The 24,666-nt window shown below is 43.6% G+C and overlaps 1 protein-coding gene across 3 annotated transcripts in view; it reads right to left on the bottom strand.

Annotated features, from left to right (window-relative positions):
• The window catches only part of kcnc1b (potassium voltage-gated channel, Shaw-related subfamily, member 1b), a 75,692-nt gene extending 52,243 nt beyond the window's left edge, over positions 1–23,449 (bottom strand). The window contains exon 1 of one of the 3 annotated variants that reach the window (XM_052480968.1): positions 21,654–23,449. In XM_052480968.1, the coding sequence (XP_052336928.1) occupies positions 21,654–22,235 (582 nt within the window). In that variant the 5' untranslated portion in view covers positions 22,236–23,449. The remainder of the gene's footprint in view (positions 1–21,653) is intronic. The other 2 variants (XM_052480969.1, XM_052480967.1) reach the window with 2 other exon arrangements.
• Positions 23,450–24,666: the final 1,217 nt, after the last annotated feature.

Raw genomic sequence — 24,666 nt, 5'->3', positions numbered from 1 at the left:
CATTAGGATGATAGATGTAATCTACACCTCCATTAGGATGATAGATGATAGATGTAATCTACTCCTCCATTAGGATGATAGATGATAGATGTAATCTACTCCTCCATTAGGATGATAGATGTAATCTACTCCTCCATTAGGATGATAGATGATAGATGTAATCTACTCCTCCATTAGGATGATAGATGTAATCTACTCCTCCATTAGGATGATAGATGTAATCTACACCTCCATTAGGATGATAGATGTAATCTACTCCTCCATTAGGATGATAGATGTAATCTACTCCTCCATTAGGATGATAGATGTAATCTACTCCTCCATTAGGATGATAGATGTAATCTACTCCTCCATTAGATGATAGATGTAATCTACTCCTCCATTAGGATGATAGATGTAATCTACTCCTCCATTAGGATGATAGATGTAATCTACTCCTCCATTAGGATGATAGATGATAGATGTAATCTACTCCTCCATTAGGATGATAGATGTAATCTACTCCTCCATTAGGATGATAGATGATAGATGTAATCTACTCCTCCATTAGGATGATAGATGATAGATGTAATCTAATCCTCCACTAGTAGAAATGGACTGAAACCTTTCTGTTTCAACACAGAGAAAATGTGTCCTTTCCCACGGCAGTAATGACAAGCAGACGGATACTGTAGAAATGGGATGAAACCTTGGTGGTGACTTCTCTGGGTTGATTTGTCGCGTAGCTTTGTTTGTTTGTGTTTGTGGGTGCTTTGTTTGTTTGTGTTTGTTTGTTTTGTTTTTGTTTGTTTTGTGTTTTTGTTTGTTTTGTTTGTGTTTGTGTTTGTGCTTTGTTTGTTTGTGTAGATTGTGTTTGATGTTAGGTGTTTGTTTGTTTGTTTGTGTTTGTGTTTGGTGCTTTTGTTTGTTTTGTTTGTTTGTTTGTGTTTGTGGGTGCTTTGTTTGTTTGTGTTTGTGTCTGTGGGTGCTTTGTTTGTTTTGTTTGTGTTTTTGTGTTTGTTTGTTTGTGTTGTGGGTTTTGTTTTGTTTGTGTTTGTGGGTGCTTTGTTTGTTTGTTTGTGTTTGTGTCTGTGGGTGCTTTGTTTGTTTGTGTTTGTGTTTGTGGGTGTTTGTGGGTGCTTTGTTTGTTTGTGTTTGTGTTTGTGTTTGTGGGTGCTTTGTTTGTTTGTGTTTGTGTTTGTGTTTGTGGGTGCTTTGTTTGTTTGTGTTTGTGTTTGTGTTTGTTTGTTTGTGTGTGTCTTTGTTTGTTTGTGTTTGTGTTTGTGTTTGTGGGTGCTTTGTTTGTTTGTGTTTGTGTCTGTGGGTGCTTTGTTTGTTTGTTTGTGTCTGTGGGTGCTTTGTTTGTTTGTTTGTGTCTGTGGGTGCTTTGTTTGTTTGTTTGTGTCTGTGGGTGCTTTGTTTGTTTGTGTTTGTGTGTTTGTGTTTGTGTTTGTGTTTGTCGCGTAGCTTTGTTTGTTTGTGTTTGTGTTTGTGGGTGCTTTGTTTGTTCGTTTGTGTTTGTGGGTGCTTTGTTTGTGAAGGTAGTTATGTGTCAACACAAACTCATCTGCAAGAACTGCAGCTTTTCTCAAGTGTAAGACCCTTGTGCTCATAAATGTAGGTCTCAACCCTTTTGTTTGAAGGCAATTCTCGAACTGCTCTCGAAGTATTTAAATCCTCTAGGTCCTAGACCTCTTGAGAACCACACCGTCTGATCAAATAGACCTGCTTGCTCCCTTGCGAACTCGACATGGCTTTGTTACTATGTTTTTTATTTTGTAATTTAGAGAACTGTTGTCTGTATGCCTCTGGGACCAACTCGTAAACCAGAAGGATAACAGTTTAAACAGTGTCATAATCTGAACTCTGGTCAAGAGATAAAGTAGAGTACACTTTCTGAGCCTTTCCCACCAGAACACTTTCTGAGCCTTTCCCACCAGAACACTTTCTGAGCCTTTCCCACCAGAACACTTTCTGAGCCTTTCCCACCAGAACACTTTCTGAGCCTTTCCCACCAGAACACTTTCTGAGCCTTTCCCACCAGAACACTTTCTGAGCCTTTCCCACCAGAACACTTTCTGAGCCTTTCCCACCAGAACACTTTCTGAGCCTTTCCCACCAGAACACTTTCTGAGCCTTTCCCACCAGAACACTTTCTGAGCCTTTCCCACCAGAACACTTTCTGAGCCTTTCCCACCAGAACACTTTCTGAGCCTTTCCCACCAGAACACTTTCTGAGCCTTTCCCACCAGAACACTTTCTGAGCCTTTCCCACCAGAACACTTTCTGAGCCTTTCCCACCAGAACACTTTCTGAGCCTTTCCCACCAGAACACTTTCTGAGCCTTTCCCACCAGAACACTTTCTGAGCCTTTCCCACCAGAACACTTTCTGAGCCTTTCCCACCAGAACACTTTCTGAGCCTTTCCCACCAGAACACTTTCAGCCTTTCCCCACCAGAACACTTTCTGAGCCTTTCCCACCAGAACACTTTCTGAGCCTTTCCCACCAGAACACTTTCTGAGCCTTTTCCACCAGAACACTTTGTCTTTTCCACCAGAACACTTTCTGAGCCTTTCCCACCGAACACTTTCTGAGCCTTTCCCACCAGAACACTTTCTGAGCCTTTCCCACCAGAACACTTTCAAGGCCTTTCCCCTAGACCTCTGAGCCTTTCCCACAGAACACTTTCTGAGCCTTTCCCACCAGAACACTTTCTGAGCCTTTCCCACCAGAACACTTTCTGAGCCTTTCCCACCAGAACACTTTCTGAGCCTTTCCCACCAGAATGAGCCTTTTCCACCAGAACACTTTGTCTTTCCCACCAGAACACTTTCTGAGCCTTTCCCACCAGAACACTTTCTGAGCCTTTCCCACCAGAACACTTTTAGCCTTTTCCACCAGAACACTTTGTCTTTCCCACCAGCACTTTCTGGGCCTTTCCCACCAGAACACTTTCTGAGCCTTTAAACCAGAACATAACAGTTTCCACCAGAACACTTTGTCTTTCCCACCAGAACACTTTGTCTTTCCCACCAGAACACTTTGTCTTTCCCACCAGAACACTTTGTCTTTCCCACCAGAACACTTTGTCTTTCCCACCAGAACACTTTGTCTTTCCCACCAGAACACTTTGTCTTTCCCACCAGAACACTTTGTCTTTCCCACCAGAACACTTTGTCTTTCCCACCAGAACACTTTGTCTTTCCCACCAGAACACTTTCTGAGCCTTTCCCACCAGAACACTTTCTGAGCCTTTCCCACCAGAACACTTTCTGAGCCTTTCCCACCAGAACACTTTGCCTTTCCCACCAGAACACTTTCTGAGCCTTTCCCACCAGAACACGTTGTCTTTCCCACCAGAACACTTTCTGAGCCTTTCCCACCAGAACACTTTCTGAGCCTTTCCCACCAGTACAGCCTTTCCCACCAGAACACTTTTTCTGAGCCTTTCCCACCAGAACACTTTCAGCCTTTCCCACCAGAACACTTTCTGAGCCTTTCCCACCAGAACACTTTCTGAGCCTTTCCCACCAGAACACTTTGTCTTTCCCACCAGAACACTTTGTCTTTCCCACCAGAACACTTTGTCTTTCCCACCAGAACACGTTGTCTTTCCCACCAGAACACTTTGTCTTTCCCACCAGAACACTTTGTCTTTCCCACCAGAACACTTTGTCTTTCCCACCAGAACACTTTGTCTTTCCCACCAGAACACTTTGTCTTTCCCACCAGAACACTTTGGAGGAGCAGTGACTAAATGTCTCAGGTACATTTTAGGGAGTTGGCAATTCACTCAAACAGAGTAAATTATAAATCCACCTCCTTTTTATTGAAAGGCGGTACACTGTTCCGACCAAGATCAAACTCTGTTGAGGGTGCAGGATGGCCTGACTGGATTCAGAGTATATCTCAGTCAAACACTCACATTCATGTTCCCCTTTCGTTGTGCTCTAGCTCGAACGTGCTTGTGCTCAATCCCTCTTTTTTACGCTGCTGCTACTCTCTGTTTGTCATATAAGTATAGTCACTTAAACTATACATTCATGTACATACTACCTCAATTGGGCCGACCAACGAGTGCTTCCGCACATTGGCTAACCGGGCTATCTGCATTGTGTCCCACCACCCACCACCCACCAACCCCTCTTTTACACTACTGATACTCTCTGTTCATCATATATGCATAGTCACTTTAACCATATCTACATGTACATACTACCTCAATCAGCCTGACTAACCGGTGTCTGTATGTAGCCTCGCCTCCTTTATAGTTGGTTAGGAGCCCGTAAAAATGGCAGCCATCCCCTCCTGCGACATTCAGATCATCAGGGTGGATGTCATTGACAGGAACTCTACCACAAAAGTCTCTTTTGAACACTGACTTATCTGGGCACAGCAGAGCGTCAGAGTAGGTGATTAGAGTGACTACCATGCTCATGGGAAACAAGATCTCGGACAAGCCCCCTTTTGTTTCCCCGGCAAGAACCAAATACTGTCGCTAAAACAGAAAGGGAAGTAACAAAAAGTCACTGGCAACAACCAAAATGAAACAGGTGGGTTTTTAGGAGGGGGTTCTGAAAAACACTCATGGGGAGTCCACTGAAAGTTGCCTAGCAACAACAACTGGAGCCTAAAAAGACGGCCACTAAATGTGCCTATAAATTTGCACAAAAAAATCCCACACCAAACTTAAAGACAAGAAGCAAACGAAAAAAAAAAGTGGAAGCAAAATGAAAATCAGACAAAGGAATGTTTTCTAGAAATCAAAATAGGGCAACCAAAGGATCTTTACACCTTCCCACTAATGAGATAGCCACCAGCACAGGTGTACCACATACTGACCGACTCCGCCAGTACAGCGGAGTCAATCACCACCTTCCGGAGACACCTGAAACCCCACCTCTTTAAGGAATACCTAGGATAGGATAAAGTAATCCTTCTCACCCCCCTTAAAAGATTTAGATGCACTATTGTAAAGTGGCTGTTCCACTGGATGTCATAAGGTGAATGCACCAATTTGTAAAATGACTTAAATGTAAATGTAAATGAGGTGACGACAATCGGTGCGCCCTACATGCTAACAAGCTAAACGTGCTGAAGTCCAACCTCAAAACATAAAATGTAAAAACCAAAGCCTGTAACAAATGGAATTAATAGAATAGTCACAAAAATGCAAACCCCTCCCGCCTGGCGCCTCAGACAGGCTAAAGAAAAGACTCAAACCCCTCCCACCTGGCACCCCAGACAGGCTAAAGAAAAGACTCAAACCCCTCCCACCTGGCACCCCAGACAGGCTAAAGAAAAGACTCAAACCCCTCCCACCTGGCACCCCAGACAGGCTAAAGAGAAGACGCAAACCCCTCCAACCTGACACCCCAGACAGGCTAAAGAAAAGAGCGAAACCCCTCCCACCTGGCACCCCAGACAGGCTAAAGAAAAGAGCAAAAACCCTCCCACCTGGCATCTCAGACAGGTTAAAGAAAAGACTCAAACCCCTCCCACCTGGCACTCCAGACAGGCTAAAGAAAAGACTCAAACCCCTCCCACCTGGCACCCCAGACAGGCTAAAGAAAAGACTCAAACCCCTTCCACCTGGCACCCCAGACAGGCTAAAGAAAAGAGCGAAACCCCTCCCACCTGGCACCCCAGACAGGCTAAAGAAAAGACTCAAACCCCTCCCACGACTGGCACCACAGACAGGCTAAAGAAAAGAGCGAAACCCCTCCCACCTGGCACCAGACAGGCAGACACCTGGCCCAGAAGGCTAAAAAAGACTCAAACCCCTCCCACCTGGCACCCCAGACAGGCTAAAGAAAAGAGCGAAACCCCTCCCACCTGGCACCCCAGACAGGCTAAAGAAAAGAGCGAAACCCCTCCCACCTGGCACCCCAGACAGGCTAAAGAAAAGACTCAAACCCCTCCCACCTGGCACCCCAGACAGGCTAAAGAAAAGAGCGAAACCCCTCCCACCTGGCACCCCAGACAGGCTAAAGAAAAGAGCGAAACCCCTCCCACCTGGCACCCCAGACAGGCTAAAGAAAAGACTCAAACCCCTCCCACCTGGCACCTCAGACAGGCTAAAGAAAAGACTCAAACCCCTCCCACCTGGACCCCAGACAGGCTAAAGAAAAGAGCGAAACCCCTCCCACCTGGCACCACAGACAGGCTAAAGAAAAGAGCGAAACCCCTCCCACCTGGCACCACAGACAGGCTAAAGAAAAGAGCGAAACCCCTCCCACCTGGCACCCCAGACAGGCTAAAGAAAAGAGCGAAACCCCTCCCACCTGGCACCCCAGACAGGCTAAAGAAAAGAGCGAAACCCCTCCCACCTGGCACCCCAGACAGACTAAAGAAAAGACTCAAACCCCTCCCACCTGGCACCACAGACAGGCTAAAGAAAAGACTCAAACCCCTCCCACCTGGACCCCAGACAGGCTAAAGAAAAGAGCGAAACCCCTCCCACCTGGCACCCCAGACAGGCTAAAGAAAAGAGCGAAACCCCTCCCACCTGGCACCCCAGACAGGCTAAAGAAAAGAGTGAAACCCCTCCCACCTGGCACCACAGACAGGCTAAAGAAAAGAGCGAAACCCCTCCCACCTGGCACCCCAGACAGGCTAAAGAAAAGAGCGAAACCCCTCCCACCTGGCACCCCAGACAGGCTAAAGAAAAGAGCGAAACCCCTCCCACCTGGCACCCCAGACAGGCTAAAGAAAAGAGCGAAACCCCTCCCACCTGGCACCACAGACAGGCTAAAGAAAAGAGCGAAACCCCTCCCACCTGGCACCCCAGACAGGCTAAAGAAAAGAGCGAAACCCCTCCCACCTGGCACCCCAGACAGGCTAAAGATTTCATATAGTAACTGAACCCCAACCTGGTACCCATAGAGATAGATACGTATATGTTTCAGCCAGCCAGGCAGACTAATGGAATGAATACATCTGGGAGGGGGAGGGGTGTGTGTGTGTGTGTGTGTGTGTGTGTGTGTGTGTGTGTGTGTGTGTGTGTGTGTGTGTGTGTGTGTGTGTGTGTGTGTGTGTGTGTGTGTGTGTGTGTGTGTGTGTGTGTGTGTGTGTGTGTGTGTGTGTGTGTGTGTGTGGTCTGTGTCTCTGTTGCTAAGTGAGACAAGTCAGGGTATGATTGAAACTGAGTGGTGCTTGATACTCCAGCGAGTAAATGCAACACACACACACACACACACACACACACACAATTAGCGTGCCATACTCACATACAGTACAGAGAATACCATGCAAATTACCCCCTTCCCTTTAGCATAAGGTCATTCAGTTGATACTATAAAAATGCTACTTAAAATGAGTCATGTTTGCATATTAACACATAGTAAATAACATGCAAATCACCCCTTAAACTTTAGCATAAGCTCACTTGGAGTAAGTACCAAGTAAGTACCATACCAAATGATGTATATAAACCCTGGATGACTGACAGGGGCGCTGTATTGAAGCCAACGTGCAGCCATCTTGGTATTCCTCTATATACAGTGCCTTGCGAAAGTATTCGGCCCCCTTGAACTTTGCGACCTTTTGCCACATTTCAGGCTTCAAACATAAAGATATAAAACTGTATTTTTTTGTGAAGAATCAACAACACGTGGGACACAATCATGAAGTGGAACAACATTTATTGGATATTTCAAACTTTTTTAACAAATCAAAAACTGAAAAATTGGGCGTGTGTAGACAATGTGTAGCTTTCAACTCTCTCGATCACCATATTGTTATCGGCAGACTCAACAGCCTTGGTTTCTCAAATGACTGCATCGCCTGGTTCACCAACTACTTCTCAGACAGAGTTCAGTGTGTCAAATCGGAGGGCCTGTTGTCCAGACCTCTGGCAATCTCTATGGAGGTACGACAGGGTTCAATTCTCAGGCAGACTCTTTTCTCTGTATATATCAATGATGACGCTCTTGCTGCGGGTGATTCCTTGATCCACCTCTACGCATACGACACCATTCTGTATATATCTGGTCCTTCTTTGGACACTGTGTTAACAAACCTCCAAACGAGCTTCAATGCCATACAACACTCCTTCCGTGGCCTCCAACTGCTCTTAAACGCTAGTAAAACTAAATGCATGCTCTTCAACCGATCACTGCCCGCACCCGCCCGCCTGACTAGCATCACTACTCTGGACGGTTCTGACCTAGAATATGTGGACATCTACAAATACCTAGTTGTCTGGCTAGACTGTAAACTCTCCTTCCAGACTCACAAACTCTCCAATCCAAAATTAAATCTAGAATTGGCTTCCTATTTCACAACAAAGCCTCCTTCACTCACTCTGCCAAACAAACTCTCGTAAAACGGACTATTCTACCGATCCTCGACTTCGGCGATGTCATTTACAAATTAGCCTCCAACCCTCTATTCAGCAAACTGGATGCAGTCTATCACAGTGCCATCCGTTTTGTCACCAAAGCCCCATATACCACCTACCACTGCGACCTGTATGCTCTTATTGGCTGGCACTCGCTACATATTCGTCACCAGACCCACTGGCTCCAGGTCACCTATAAGTCTTTGCTAGGTAAAGCTCCGCCTTATCTCAGCTCACTGGTCACCATAACAACACCCACCCATAGCACGCACTCCAGCAGGTATATCTCACTGGTCACCCCCAAAGTCAACACTATATTATAGCCGAAGTTAAGCTTCACGGTCGTTTCCTTGTTTTGTTGGCTACATTTTCTATAAATAAAAGGAATATGTACGCTCACTACCACTTCTTACGACGCCCGTGACACAATGAAAGAAAACCATCTAAATATATGCATATTTGTCTTTTTTAATCTACCAGTTGGTGCTGAAAAAAAATCAGGTTTTCTAGATTATTCTTTACCAATTTTAGGGTTAGGAAAGTGTGTATGGATCATTGTCAAAACAAATGGAGAGCATTTACACACAAAATATATCGATGAATCAAAATCATTAAATATTGGAAGGTGGTGAAAGTCTACAATAAGGAGTTGAACAATAGTCCTATAAAATCTACCATAATCCTCACTAAATCACAGAACTGTATCACAAAGATCCAGTGATTGTGAGCCGTGCGCCAGGCTAATGCTGTTCAAAGGAATGTTTAATGCTGTTCAAAAGACTGTTTACTGCGGTTCAAAAGGACTGTTTACTGCTGTTCAAAGGACTGTTTCAACTAATGACATAAATGACTATTTGTAGTTTTAAAGCAGGCCATGCTACCTGTTGCTTAACAGTGAACACAGTACAGCATCATATGTAACACTTTCAGTGCTTCCAATGAGATCAAGGCTTCTTTCATGTTAGCACTTCAGATACGTCCCTAATAGCACTTTATTCCCTATATAGTGCACTAATTTAGACCATAGGCCTATGGAACCCTATTCCCTATATAGTGCACTACTTTTGTCCAGAGGCCATGGAACCCTATTCCCCATCTAGTCACATGGCTACCCAGACTACTCACATTCCCCCTCCCCCTCCCCTCTCCACATCAATGCCACTCTCTGTTGTTAGCATCTATGCATAGTCACTTTAATTAACTCTACCTACATGTACATACTACCTCAACTAACCGGTGGCCCCACACATTGACTCTGTACCGGCACCCCCCTGTATATATTGTTATTTTTTACTGCTGCTCTTTAATTACTTGTTACTTCTTTCTCTTAATCTTATCCAGATTTTTTTAAACTGCACTGTTGGTTAGGGGCTCGTAAGTAAACATTTCACCAGTTGTATTCAGGTGCATGTGACTAATAACATTTGATTTGATTTGTATATATAAGGAATAGGGTGAGATTTGGAATACAACCCTCATTCCCAGCGATGTCCTTGTGATTCCCTGCCACAGAGGATCAACTCTGACCCTTCTGCCCCGTAGTTGAGTTTATCAGCTCGTAGGCAACATACAGTGTCTTCAAAAAGTATTCAGACCCCTTGACTTTTTCCACATTTCGTTACGTTGTAGATTTTTTTTTCTCCTCATTAATCAACACACAATACCCCATAATGACATCACAATACCCCATAATGACATTACAATACCCCATAATGAAAAAAAAACTAAACATTTAAAAATATATATATTTTCAAATGTGACACTACAAGTTTGGCACACCTGTATTTGCAAACAAACAGACTGAAACAGGGGGAGGGACCTACCTGGGACGTGTCCATTTTAAAACGTTAATGCCCCAATGAACACTACCCGGTATTGGTAATCCCAGTTGATGTTTCTAGGAGTGACAGGCATTAGGCAGCCCCTTACATTAGGCAGCCCCTTACATTAGGCAGCCCCTTACATTAGGCAGCCCCTTACATTAGGCAGCCCCTTACATTAGGCAGCCCCTTACATTAGGCAGCCCCTTGCATTAGGCAGCCCCTTGCATTAGGCAGCCCCTTACATTAGGCAGCCCCTTACATTAGGCAGCCCCTTGCATTAGGCAGCCCCTTGCATTAGGCAGCCCCTTACATTAGGCAGCCCCTTACATTAGGCAGCCCCTTACATTAGGCAGCCCCTTACATTAGGCAGCCCCTTACATTAGGCAGCCCCTTACATTAGGCAGCCCCTTACATTAGGCAGCCCCATTAGGCATTACATTAGGCAGCCCCTTACATTAGGCAGCATTAGGCAGCCCCTTACATTAGGCAGCCCCTTGGCATTAGGCCCTTGCATTAGGCAGCCCCTTACATTAGGCAGCCCCTTACATTAGGCAGCCCCATTTACATTAGGCAGCCCCATTAGGCAGCCCCTTGCATTAGGCAGCCCTTACATTAGGCAGCCCTTGCATTAGGCAGCCCCTTACATTAGGCAGCCCCTTGCATTAGGCAGCCCCATTACATTAGGCAGCCCTTACATTAGGCAGCCCCATTAGGCAGCCCTTGCATTAGGCAGCCCCTTACATTAGGCAGCCCCTTACATTAGGCAGCCCCTTACATTAGGCAGCCCCTTGCATTAGGCAGCCCCTTACATTAGGCAGCCCCTTACATTAGGCAGCCCCTTACATTAGGCAGCCCCTTGCATTAGGCAGCCCCTTGCATTAGGCAGCCCCTTACATTAGGCAGCCCCTTACATTAGCAGTCTTTGCCAGGACAGACAATGAACATGATTCTGGCCTATAGAGATGATCACTAAGGCTTGTTTGGCCCTGGTTTGCTAACGTTGGCTAATCCCTGTTGATGTATGTTGATGCTCCTGGGGAGTCAAAGCTATAAGGCAGCGCTCTACATTAGCAGCATTTACCAGGCCAGTCACTGAACATTCAGGTTTTGCCTATAGAAATGCAATTATTAGATAATGACTAGATTATGTTTCTATGTTCTTGTTCTGGTTGGCTAATTCCAGGCTGTTAATGTCTCTAGGAGTGACAGGGCAGACAGAGGGATGACAGTGGAAGGAGGCGGGTAGCCTAGCGGTTAAAAGCGTATGGGCCAGTAACTGAAAGGTCACTGGTTCAAATCCCTGGGCCAACTAGGTGACACCAACAACAACAAAAAATCTGTTGATGTGCCATTGAGCAAGGCACTTCGCCCTAGTTGCTCTGGATAAGAGGATCTGCTAAATGAGTGGTAAGGGGGCTGTTCCACTGTGATGTGAATAATACAGTCTGTAATTAACAGACATTGATCTAATTAGCCACATGCTGTGCTCTGTCAAACTTCAATCCACTGAGATTGTGTCTTGCTCACACTGAAATTGGTACGGGCGGCTTGAGTGTTGGGCGGGCCAGTAACCGAAAGATCTCTGGTTCAAATCCCTGAGCTGACATGGCGGGAAATCGGTGTTGGGGGGGGGGGTGCTCCCTCTGTCGGTCCATGTGCCCTTGAGCAAGGCACTTAACCCTAATTTGCTCCAGGGTCGCTGTACTACTATGACTGACCCTGTAAAACAAACACATTTCACTGAACCTATCATTTAAAAAATACATGTATTGGCTTTCACACTGAAATATTTGGGTGATGTAGGCTCCTCTCATTGTGTTTAATAATCACCACTCATCAACTGGTCTACCACACAACAACAACCAGTAAGACATGACCAATCAATTAACAACTCATCTCCCCTGTCTACCACACAACAACAGCCAGTAAGACATGACCAATCAATTAACAACTCATTTCCCCTGTCTACCACACAACAACAACCAGTAAGACATGACCAATCAATTAACAACTCATCTCCCCTGTCTACCACACAACAACAACCAGTAAGACATGACCAATCAATTAACAACTCATCTCCCCTGTCTACCACACAACAACAGCCAGTAAGACATGACCAATCAATTAACAACTCATCTCCCCTGTCTACCACACAACAACAGCCAGTAAGACATGACCAATCAATTAACAACTCATCTCCCCTGTCTACCACACAACAACAACCAGTAAGACATGACCAATCAATTAACAACTCATCTCCCCTGTCTACCACACAACAACAGCCAGTAAGACATGACCAATCAATTAACAACTCATCTCCCCTGTCTACCACACAACAACAGCCAGTAAGACATGACCAATCAATTAACAACTCATCTCCTCTGTCTACCACACAACAACAACCAGTAAGACATGACCAATCAATTAACAACTCATCTCCCCTGTCTACCACACAACAACAGACAGTAAGACATGACCAATCAATTAACAACTAATCTCCTCTGTCTACCACACAACAACAACCAGTAAGACATGACCAATCAATTAACAACTCATCTCCCCTGTCTACCACACAACAACAACCAGTAAGACATGACCAATCAATTAACAACTCATCTCCCCTGTCTACCACACAACAACAGCCAGTAAGACATGACCAATCAATTAACAACTAATCTCCTCTGTCTACCACACAACAACAACCAGTAAGACATGACCAATCAATTAACAACTCATCTCCCCTGTCTACCACACAACAACAGCCAGTAAGACATGACCAATCAATTAACAACACATCTCCCCTGTCTACCACACAACAACCAGTAAGACATGACCAATCAATTAACAACTCATCTACCACCCTGTCTACCAATCACACAACAACAACAGCCAGTAAGACATGACCAATCAATTAACAACTCATCTCCTCTGTCTACCACACAACAACAACCAGTAAGACATGACCAATCAATTAACAACTCATCTCCCTGTCTACCACACAACAACAGCCAGTAAGACATGACCAATCAATTAACAACTCATCTCCCTGTCAACCACACAACAACAACCAGTAAGACATGACCAATCAATTAACAACTCATCTCCCCTGTCTACCACACAACAACCAGTAAGACATGACCAATCAATTAACAACTCATCTCCCCTGTCTACCACACAACAACAGCCAGTAAGACATGACCAATCAATTAACAACTCATCTCCCCTGTCTACCACACAACAACAACCAGTAAGACATGACCAATCAATTAACAACTCATCTCCCCTGTCTACCACACAACAACAGCCAGTAAGACATGACCAATCAATTAACAACTCATCTCCCCTGTCTACCACACAACAACAGCCAGTAAGACATGACCAATCAATTAACAACTCATCTCCCCTGTCTACCACACAACAACAACCAGTAAGACATGACCAATCAATTAACAACTCATCTCCCCTGTCTACCACACAACAATCAGTCTACCACACAACAACAACCAGTAAGACATGACCAATCAATTAACAACTCATCTCCCCTGTCTACCACACAACAACAACCAGTAAGACATGACCAATCAATTAACAACACATCTCCCCTGTCTACCACACAACAACCAGTAAGACATGACCAATCAATTAACAACTCATCTCCCCTGTCTACCACACAACAACCAGTAAGACATGACCAATCAATTAACAACTCATCTCCCCTGTCTACCACACAACAACCAGTAAGACATGACCAATCAATTAACAACTCATCTCCCCTGTCTACCACACAACAACCAGTAAGACATGACCAATCAATTAACAACTCATCTCCCCTGTCTACCACACAACAACCAGTAAGACATGACCAATCAATTAACAACACATCTCCCCTGTCTACCACACAACAACCAGTAAGACATGACCAATCAATTAACAACTCATCTCCCCTGTCTACCACACAACAACCAGTAAGACATGACCAATCAATTAACAACTCATCTCCCTGTCTACCACACAACAACCAGTAAGACATGACCAATCAATTAACAACTCATCTCCCTGTCTACCACACAACAACCAGTAAGACATGACCAATCAATTAACAACTCATCTCCCCTGTCTACCACACAACAACCAGTAAGACATGACCAATCAATTAACAACACATCTCCCTGTCTACCACACAACAACCAGTAAGACATGACCAATCAATTAACAACTCATCTCCCTGTCTACCACACAACAACCAGTAAGACATGACCAATCAATTAACAACTCATCTCCCTGTCTACCACACAACAACCAGTAAGACATGACCAATCAATTAACAACTCATCTCCCCTGTCTACCACACAACAACCAGTAACACATGACCAATCAATTAACAACGCATCTCCCCTGTCTACCACACAACAACCAGTAAGACATGACCAATCAATTAACAACTCATCTCCCCTGTCTACCACACAACAACCAGTAAGACATGACCAATCAATTAACAACACATCTCCCCTGTCTACCACACAACAACCAGTAAGACATGACAAATCAATTAACAACTCCAACAATTTCAATAGGAACTGCTTCTCACTTAATAATCCACTGTATTTCTGACCAGAACTGGGTTGTGTATTTGTACCTATAATAACACATTCTTATAAAGCGGGTGATTACATCAAGAGTGTTAACTGCATGTTGATTGGCCCCGTGCCCGGCTCACCTAATCCTGTAATTACACCAATCACCATGTTACACAGCTGCAGGAGCAACATGAGGTGAAACATAAAACATTTTTTTTTAAAGTATTATCATTGCCATCAAGTGGTATTGGACCAGGGCCATGTCAAAAGGAACCTGCCCGTAAAAACAAGTCCAAGTCTCTCACCTCTCCAACTTGTGTTCTGTGTCAGTCTAAAGAGCTGCCTTTAGGTAGACTACATGTTGCTGGTGGACCCACTTCAAAGTTGTGCATACATTCGCCCCAATAGGTCCACACACGATGCAATCGCCATCGCACTGCACACTGCCTTACCCCATCTGGACAAGAGGAATACCTATGTAAGAATGGTGTTTATTGACTATAGCTCAGCATTTAACCCCCAGGTGGTGAAGGTAGGAAACAACACAGGGGCCCCTCAAGGGGGCCCCACAAGGGTGTGTGCTCAGCCCCCTCCTGTACTCCCTGTTCACCCATGACTGCGTGGCCACGCACGCCTCCAACACAATCATCAAGTCTACAGGAAGGAGGTGAGGGTCCTGGTGGAGTGTTGCCAGGAAAATAACCTCTCACTCAAAGTCAAAACGAAAGAGCTGATCGTGAAAACAGCAGAGGGAGAACCCCCCCTATCCACATCAACGGGGCCGCAGTAGAGAGGTTGAAGAGCTTCAAGCGGCCTCTTCAACCTCAGGAGGCAGAATAAATTCTGCTTGGCCACTAAGACCCTCACACCCTCACAACCTCACACCATCACACCCTCACACCCTCACACCCTCACACCGCAAGGCTCTCCAGAGGGTGATACGGCCTGCCCAACGCATCACCAGGGGCCAGGTTCCTGGATGAACCCCCCCCTTCAGACGTTTGAAAAACACAAATAAATAAAACCATAATATTATATAACTATATAAATATAAAAATGTATCCAAAAATAAGACTCATAAATAGCAAACATTTGTGTTGATTTGGCACTGGAGCATCAATACATTATCCATCCCCCAACACTGTCAACCAAGAGTCAAGACTACATTACCCATCCCCCAACACTGTCAACCAAGAGTCAAGTCTACACTACCAATCCCCCAACACTGTCAACCAAGAGTCAAGACTACATTACCCATCCCCCAACACTATCAACCAAGAGTCAAGACTACATTACCCATCCCCCAATACTATCAACCAAGAGTCAAGACTACATTACCCATCCCCCAACACTGTCAACCAAGAGTCAAGACTACATTACCCACCCCCAACACTGTCAACCAAGAGTCAAGACTACATTACCCATCCCCCAACACTGTCAACCAAGAGTCAAGACTACATTACCCATCCCCCAACACTGTCAACCAAGAGTCAAGACTACATTACCCATCCCCCAACACTGTCAACCAAGAGTCAAGACTACATTACCCATCCCCCAACATTGTCAACCAAGAGGCAGGACTAAACCAATTCACCTTGGTGGTGTGCAGACTGGTTTTATATTATTATTAACGATTTCACACAAACCAGAAAATAATGCAACAATATGTCTGTGAAACTATATATTCATAGCATTATGAATTAATTGTGGTTTATTTGGTAGAATTTCGAGGTGTGGCTGATTTGACTAATTACATTAGTACTGTACAAAGTCAGATGTGCGCTATTTGATTGATTCCACCGTCCCCCTACCTCGGGCTTCCAATGGGGAGACCTGAGGTCAACAAAGCCCCGCCCCCTACCTCGGGCTTCCAATGGGGAGACCTGAGGTCAACCTAGCTCCCCCCCCCCTACCTCGGGCTTCCAATGGGGAGACCTGGAGGTCAACCTAGCCCCGCCCCTACCTCGGGCTTCCAATGGGGAGACCTGAGGTCATACCTAAAGCCCGACACCCCCCTACCTCGGGCTTCCAATGGGGAGACCTGAGGTCAACCTAGCCCCTGCCCCCTACCTCGGGCAGGACCAATATCCAGTGAGGAGACCTGAGGTCAACCTAGCCCTGCCCCCTAACTCGGGCTTACAATGGGGAGACCTGAGGTCAACCTAGCCCCGCCCCTACCTCGGGCTTCCAGTGGGGAGACCTGAGGTCAACCTACCCGCGCCCCTCCCCATCTCGTACTTCTGAGTGGGAGACCTTCCCAGGCAGTAGCCTGTCTAGATCACAAACTAGAATCAGGGCTCCCACTCAGACAAGGTTAATTGAGCCACAGTCCCACAGTCCCACACGGTGACATGATATCATTGACCCACAGTCCCACACGGTGACATGATATCATTGACGTGACGTGCTAATGAATGATAGAAAACCGATCACGCAAATGTCACCATTCTGATTTTTTTTTGTGCGGGCGTCCTGTGCCGCCCCTGGCAAGATGCCACCCTGGGCGGCTGCCCATGTCACCTATACCTAAATCCGCCACCACCAGGGGCACACTGCCTGCCCTCCAAGACACCTACAGCACCCAATGTCACAGGAAGGCCAGAAAGATCATCAAGGACAACAACCACCCGGTGCCACAGTCTGTTCACCCCACTACCATCCAGAAGGTCGGTACAGGTGCATCAAAGCTGGGACCGAGAGACTAAAAAACAGCTTCTATCTCAAGGACATCAGACTGTTAAGTAGCCATCACTAGCTGGCTACCACCCGGCTACTAAACCCTGCACCTTAGAGACTGCTGCCCTATATACATAGAATCACTGGTCACTTTAATAATGTTTACATACGGCTTTACTCATTTCATATGTATATAATGTATTCTATTCTACTGTATTTTAGTCAATGCCACTCTGACATTGCTCATCCTAATATTTATATATTTCTTAATTCCATTATTTTACTTTTAGATTTGTGTGTATTTGTCACGGTCGTCCTCCTCTTCATCTGAAGAGGAGAGGCGAGAAGGATCGGAGGACCAAAATGCAGCGTGATATGTGTTCATGTTGAATGTTTAATTAAAGAAAGAACTGAACACTGAAACAAAAAAGGTAAACAAAATAACAACCGTGAAGCTAATGTGAGCTGAAACAAGCCATCAACATAGACAATCACCCACAAACAAACAGTGAAACCCAGGCTACCTAAGTATGATTCTCAATCAGAGGCAACTAATGACACCTGCCTCTGATTGAGAACCATACTAGGCCAAAACATAGAAATACCCAAATCATAGAAAAACAAACATAGACTGCCCATCTGATAAATATGTGACCAACTCACGCCCTGACCAGACTAAATAAATACAAAACAAAGGAAATAAAGGTCAGAACGTGACAGTATTCTTGTGAATTGTTAGATACTACTGTACTGTTGGAGCTACAAACACAAGCATTTCTCTACACCCGATAAATAACATCTGCTAAATATGTGTATGTGACCAATAACATCTGCTAAATATGTGTATGTGACCAATAACATCTGCTAAATATGTGACCAATAACATCTGATAAATATGTGACCAATAACATCTGATAAATATGTGACCAATAACATCTGTGATAAATATGTGACCAATAACATCTGATAAATATGTGACCAATAACATCTGATAAATATGTGACCAATAACATCTGATAAATATGTGACCAATAACATCTGTTAAATATGTGTATGGACCAATAACATCTGTTAAATATGTGACCAATAACATCTGTTAAATATGTGACCAATAACATCTGATAAATATGTGACCAATAACATCTGATAAATATGTGACCAATAACATCTGATAAATATGTGACCAATAACATCTGTTAAATATGTGTATGGACCAATAACATCTGTTAAATATGTGACCAATAACATCTGATAAATATGTGACCAATAACATCTGATAAATATGTGACCAATAACATCTGATAAATATGTGACCAATAACATCTGATAAATATGTGACCAATAACATCTGTTAAATATGTGACCAATAACATCTGATAAATATGTGACCAATAAAATCTGTTAAATATGTGACCAATAACATCTGATAAATATGTGACCAATAACATCTGTTAAATATGTGACCACATAAAACATCTGATAAATATGACCAATAACATCTGTTAAATATGGACCAATAACATCTGTTAAATATGTGACAATAACAATAACCAATAACATCTGTTAAATATGTGACCAATAACATCTGATAAATATGTGACCAATAACATCTGTTAAATATGTGTGACCAATAACATCTGATAAATATGTGACCAATAACATCTGTTAAATATGTGATCTGTTAAAATGACCAATAAACTGATAAATATCTGTTAAATATGTGACCAATAACATCTGATAAATATGTGACCAATAACATCTGTTAAATATGTGACCAATAACATCTGCTAAATATGTGACCAATAACATCTGTTAAATATGTGACCAATAACATCTGTTAAATATGTGACCAATAACATCTGATAAATATGTGTATCTGTTAAATATGACCAATAACATCTGATAAATATGTGACCAATAACATCTGATAAATATGTGACCAATAACATCTGATAAATATGTGACCAATAACATCTGTTAAATATGTGACCAATAACATCTGATAAATATGTAAATATCTGTTAAATATGACCAATAACATCTGATAAATATGTGACCAATAACATCTGATAAATATGTGACCAATAACATAACATCTGATAAATATGATAAATATGACCAATAACATCTAACATCTAAATATGTGACCAATAACATCTGTTAAATATGTGACCAATAACATCTGATAAATATGTGACCAATAACATCTGATAAATATGTAAATATGTGACCAATAACATCTGATAAATATGTGACCAATAACATCTGTTAAATATGTGACCAATAACATCTGTTAAATATGTGACCAATAACATCTGATAAATATGTGACCAATAACATCTGTTAAATATGTGACCAATAACATCTGTTAAATATGTGACCAATAACATCTGTTAAATATGTGACCAATAACATCTGTTAAATATGTGACCAATAACATCTGTTAAATATGTGACCAATAACATCTGTTAAATATGTGACCAATAACATCTGTTAAATATGTGTACGTGACCAATACAATGTGATTTGATTTGAACATCCACCCAGCCAGGTATTCAAACCAAACTAACTGCCAACATCCCAAGTATTCTCATATTGCCAACCTGGGTTGAGGTCAATTCAAACAATGGGAGCAGAATTTGAATAGAATTTGAATTGAAAGAAGTAGAATGTAATTCAAATCAATTCAAACAATGGGAGCAGAATTTGAATAGAATTTGAATTGAAAGAAGTAGAATGTAATTCAAATCAATTCAAACAATGGGAGCAGAATTTGAATAGAATTTGAATTGAAAGAAGTAGAATGTAATTCAAATCAATTCAAATAAGACATGAAACATCTCATTCATTCGACAAAATATTTTACCAAAAACACATGCCACTTATTTATTAAGCAACAAATAAACCATTTCAAATATTAGTTTGATAATAACTCAAAGATGTCACACACTATTTTTTATTTGTCATGAGATGTTAGATTCCCTTCCATAATGCAGTATTTGATCTAGTGCATTCTGGGAAATGTATTCCGATATTTAAAAACATTAAGGGAATTATTAATTATTGTAGACAACACACAACATGATCTTGGAATATTTCCAGACCACTTTAATTATTTAAAATAGTTTTAAGAGAATAAGTTTTAAAAATGAAATGTTTTAACCTTATGCTACATGGTATTGGTAACCCCATATATGTTATCAAAATAAACATTACTATGGTGATGTGTTGAATAAATAAGCTATTTGAATTTCATTTAATCAAATTATACTTCCTTTAATTCAAATTCTATTCAAAATTCTGATTCCTGTGGGGTGTGGCCAATTAAAAGACCAATTACAATTCTATAATTTAAATGGAATTAAAGAACAATTCACAACTCAATTCACAACCCAACATTCCACTCTGGGATTCTATTCTCATGTCCAGGAGTAGCCTGCTGGTTGGCGCTGTCTTGTATACTTCTATGGCCATTGTCACACCAGAATACAGATCTGGCACCAGAATACAGATCTGGCACCAGAATAGTCCAGGAGGTCTCAGCCCAAAGACCCCCTGGACTCATAATGCTATTCAAAATCAGACACATTTTCTCTGTTTGCTTACGGGCATCGTTTAAATCAACACACCGTGGGGATCTCATGTCCAAGAGGTTCTGGGTACAAAGACCTGTAGTACTTTTTCACACTACTGTTCCAATCTGAACCATAGGCCAAATGTGCTGTCTTTGATCTTTTCTTTTTCACATGGTCCTTTACGGCACTGTTCCAGGAACCATTGTGGATGCTTAACTAGGCCAATGCAGTACAGCTCAGCTTGGCTCGGCTCAGCTCAGCTCAGTAAGGTGAAAGGGATATGGGAGTCATGATAGGATGCAGACAGCTTCCTTTGTTTGCTGACATCTAGGAAGTTAATGTAGGCTAGTGGTTATTGGCCTGGTTCTAAATGCCATCTGTCAAATCAGAGGATTCATTGGTCAATATTTCCTCCTGCCTACCTCACTGTTAAAACAGACTCCTGCTGTGGAGCTCCCTGAGGAGTCCCTGGGGAGTAGACTCAGTCTACCTTCTCAAGGTCACTCTCACACAGACCCTCTCCACATCACATGGCTAGAGACACTATCAATCTCCATCTCAATCTCTCATTCATTTATAATTCAAAACATATCCATCATTGTGCTTAACATCAACTGGAGAAGGAGCATGTACGTGTATAAACATGGTGAGGACAGAGGAGAAATCTCTTTCCTACTTACCCGTGCGTATTTAGAGGAGTAGGGGTCTTCAAACAGAGCCCACATGCGTTTCTGCCAGCGGCCCCAAAACCCCCCTGCCTTGGCATCTGGAGAATCCCCCTGTGCCAGCCTCCTTGTCATCTCATCAGCCTCATCACCAACCCCGTCCCCCTGGTCGGCTGCAATCTCCGGGTCTGGATCATCGTTACCAGTCAGGTCGAGCAGGGCCCCCCCGCCAAAACTATCAAGTGCCTCTTCCGCCTCCCGATGCTGGCTATAGGTCATCCAACAGCACGGCTCCACGTCCGTCTCGTCGATGCCCCAGAAGGCCAGTTCCTCCTCATACAGTGGTCCGCAGACATCGGCAGGGCAGTGAAGTTTACCTGTCCGGTAATAATTAAGGATATGGGCGAAAACACCCGGGTGGCGGTCGAAGAAGAATTCCTCATGTTTGTCATCCCAGTCGAAGTGGCTAGGCGCGTCGGGTTCGGCGAGCCAGGATAAACGGGTGCCGGGCAGGGTACGCAGGGTACCGCGATATGTCTGATGTTTGATACCTCCCACGTTTATCACAATGCGATCCTTCTCGTCGCTCAAGCCCATTGCGTCCCTTAGGCATGTCTCCAGTAAGTTCCCGGCATCACAACGGCAACTCTAGGAGCACCGCACGCCTCAACGGGAGGGAGGGAGGGAGAACTCTCGTAAGTGCAACACATGCACACCCAGGATTACCAGGGGAGGGGGAGTAGGATGCTATAGGAAATAGAACAATGCACAAAATAAATCTGCTGCTGCTATTACAGACTACAGACCCTCAAACAATACACGTATAGACCTAATTTAGCACATATTCCCACTGATAATGCCAGATGCTCCAACGGTTCTCCAACCTGTCACGGAAATCAATCAGCAGCCAGACCTACTGGAGGGAGAACATATAATTGCACAAATGATTGTAGTCAATGGCTTCCCATAAACAATGGACGTCACATCGTAGTGGTATACATCCGAGAGATAAAGATGATGATATAATTGTTTTGTTTTTCTTTTTATCCAAATCCAACACAATGACTCTCCTCCTGTTGTGGTGGTTTTGGTATAACCTGTTTATGACATCCACGGGCAGTAAGGTGACTGCTGTGCCAAGGGTGACTGCTGTGCCAAGGGTGACTGCTGTGCCAAGGGTGACTGCTGTGCCAAGGGTGACTGCTTTCCGTGGTTCTGAAAGGACAGCACCAGTCTCTCTCTCTCCCTCCTCTCCGAGACACCCTCCTTGCTATTCAGACTGCTACCCTTCCTCTCATGTATCTACTGTCGCTTACCCCCTCCCTAAAAGAACACAGAAAAATCCAGTTTTCCGTTGAACGAAACCGATAACTGTAAAGATCAGGCGCCGCGCCTTTTATTCTCACGCAGGTGTGTCTGTATGTTAATCTTCAGCCGGTAATTGTTGTTTTCGTGTATGCATTTTGACGGACCGATGCGAGTGATTCCCTCGTGCTTAGAGCCTGCAGGAGGGCGAGCAGTCAACCGTGTTCACGGGTGTGAAGTCTCAAGAAGATAAACGACGGAAGGCAAGAAGGCACGCGCACGTCCTATGTTCTCTGTATTTGTGTGCTCGCGGTGGGTAAGGATTCTCTTTGGAATTGTCACGAACTCGGAACAACGTTGGTTCTGGAAACACCGTAGAGGAAGAAGACGAGGGAGTAGGACTGTCAGTCTAGAGACTCACAATATGTCTAAAAAAACAAACACCGAAAATATAAGCTAACAATAAATCATTGTTGACAGCTGGTTCCCTCTCTTCCTAGTTTCACCTCGTCTCAAATGACATGGAGCATGCCAGGTCATCACCATTGTTCTGTTTTAATTGTCAGTCATGGAGTTCATGCGTTCACTGATTTGTTTGCGTTATTTGCCAGCGAGGCAGCCCCACCCCTTTTCCATCCTTAAGTTCTTTATTTGTTACAGTAGACTTAAGTATTTTGGACCGTTGTCCGAACCGACAGTCTGACGTAGTCAATAGGTTTTTATTTTGAGGGCATGCTGGATATGACCCTTACACCATTAGGCTAAACGCCTAATCCCATCCTGCATCAAACAAGGAAATAAATGTATGTAAATGAATCAAATCAAACTCTATTTATAGAGCCAATTTCGTACAGGGGATGCATTTCATAGTGTTTAACGAAATATTACGCTCAACATTTTTTTTTAATGTAAATGAATATAAACAAAAAAACAAAGAGTTTATGCAAATGTGTTCCCTTTTTATACAACGTGTTTTTGTATGAACAGAGACAGACAACCAATGGTGCCACAACCGCCTCTGATTTCAATTCCCTCTCTCCACCGTATGGTAGGAGGCTATAATAAAATCGTTATGATGTCATTATGCTCATTGCCAACAGAGGTAGTGATATTGCCCATGAACACTGAACAACAATATAAACGCAATATGCAACCATTTCAAATATTTTTACTGAGTTAAAGTTCATATAAGAAAATCAGTCAATATAAATTCATGAGGCCCTAATCTATGGATTTCACATGACTGGGAATACAGATATATACGCATTTGTTGGTCACAGATAACGTCATTTTTTTTTCAAAAGTATGGGCGTTGGATCAGAAAACCAGTCTGTATCTGGTGTGACCACCATTTGCTTCATGCAGCGCGACACATCTCCTTCACATAGAGTTGATCAGGTTGTTGATTGTGGAATGTTGTCCCACTCCTCTTCAATGGCTGTGCGGAGCTGTTGGATATTGGTGGGAACTGGAACACGCTGTTGTACAGGACGATCCAGAGCATCCAAAACATACTCAATGGGTGTCATGTCTGATGAGAATGCAGCTCATGGAAGAACTGGGACATTTTCAGCTTCCAGGAATTGTGTACAGATCCTTGTGACATGGGGCCGTGCATTATCATGCTGAAACATGAGATGATGGCGGTGGATGAATGGCACGACAACGGGCCTCAGGATCTCGTCACGGTATCTTTGTGGGTTCAAATTGCCATTGTTAAAAT

Source organism: Oncorhynchus keta, chromosome 26, assembly GCF_023373465.1.
Source record: "Oncorhynchus keta strain PuntledgeMale-10-30-2019 chromosome 26, Oket_V2, whole genome shotgun sequence".
NCBI classification, from domain to species: Eukaryota; Metazoa; Chordata; class Actinopteri; order Salmoniformes; family Salmonidae; genus Oncorhynchus; species Oncorhynchus keta.
This window is presented reverse-complemented; position numbering and strand designations above follow the sequence as displayed.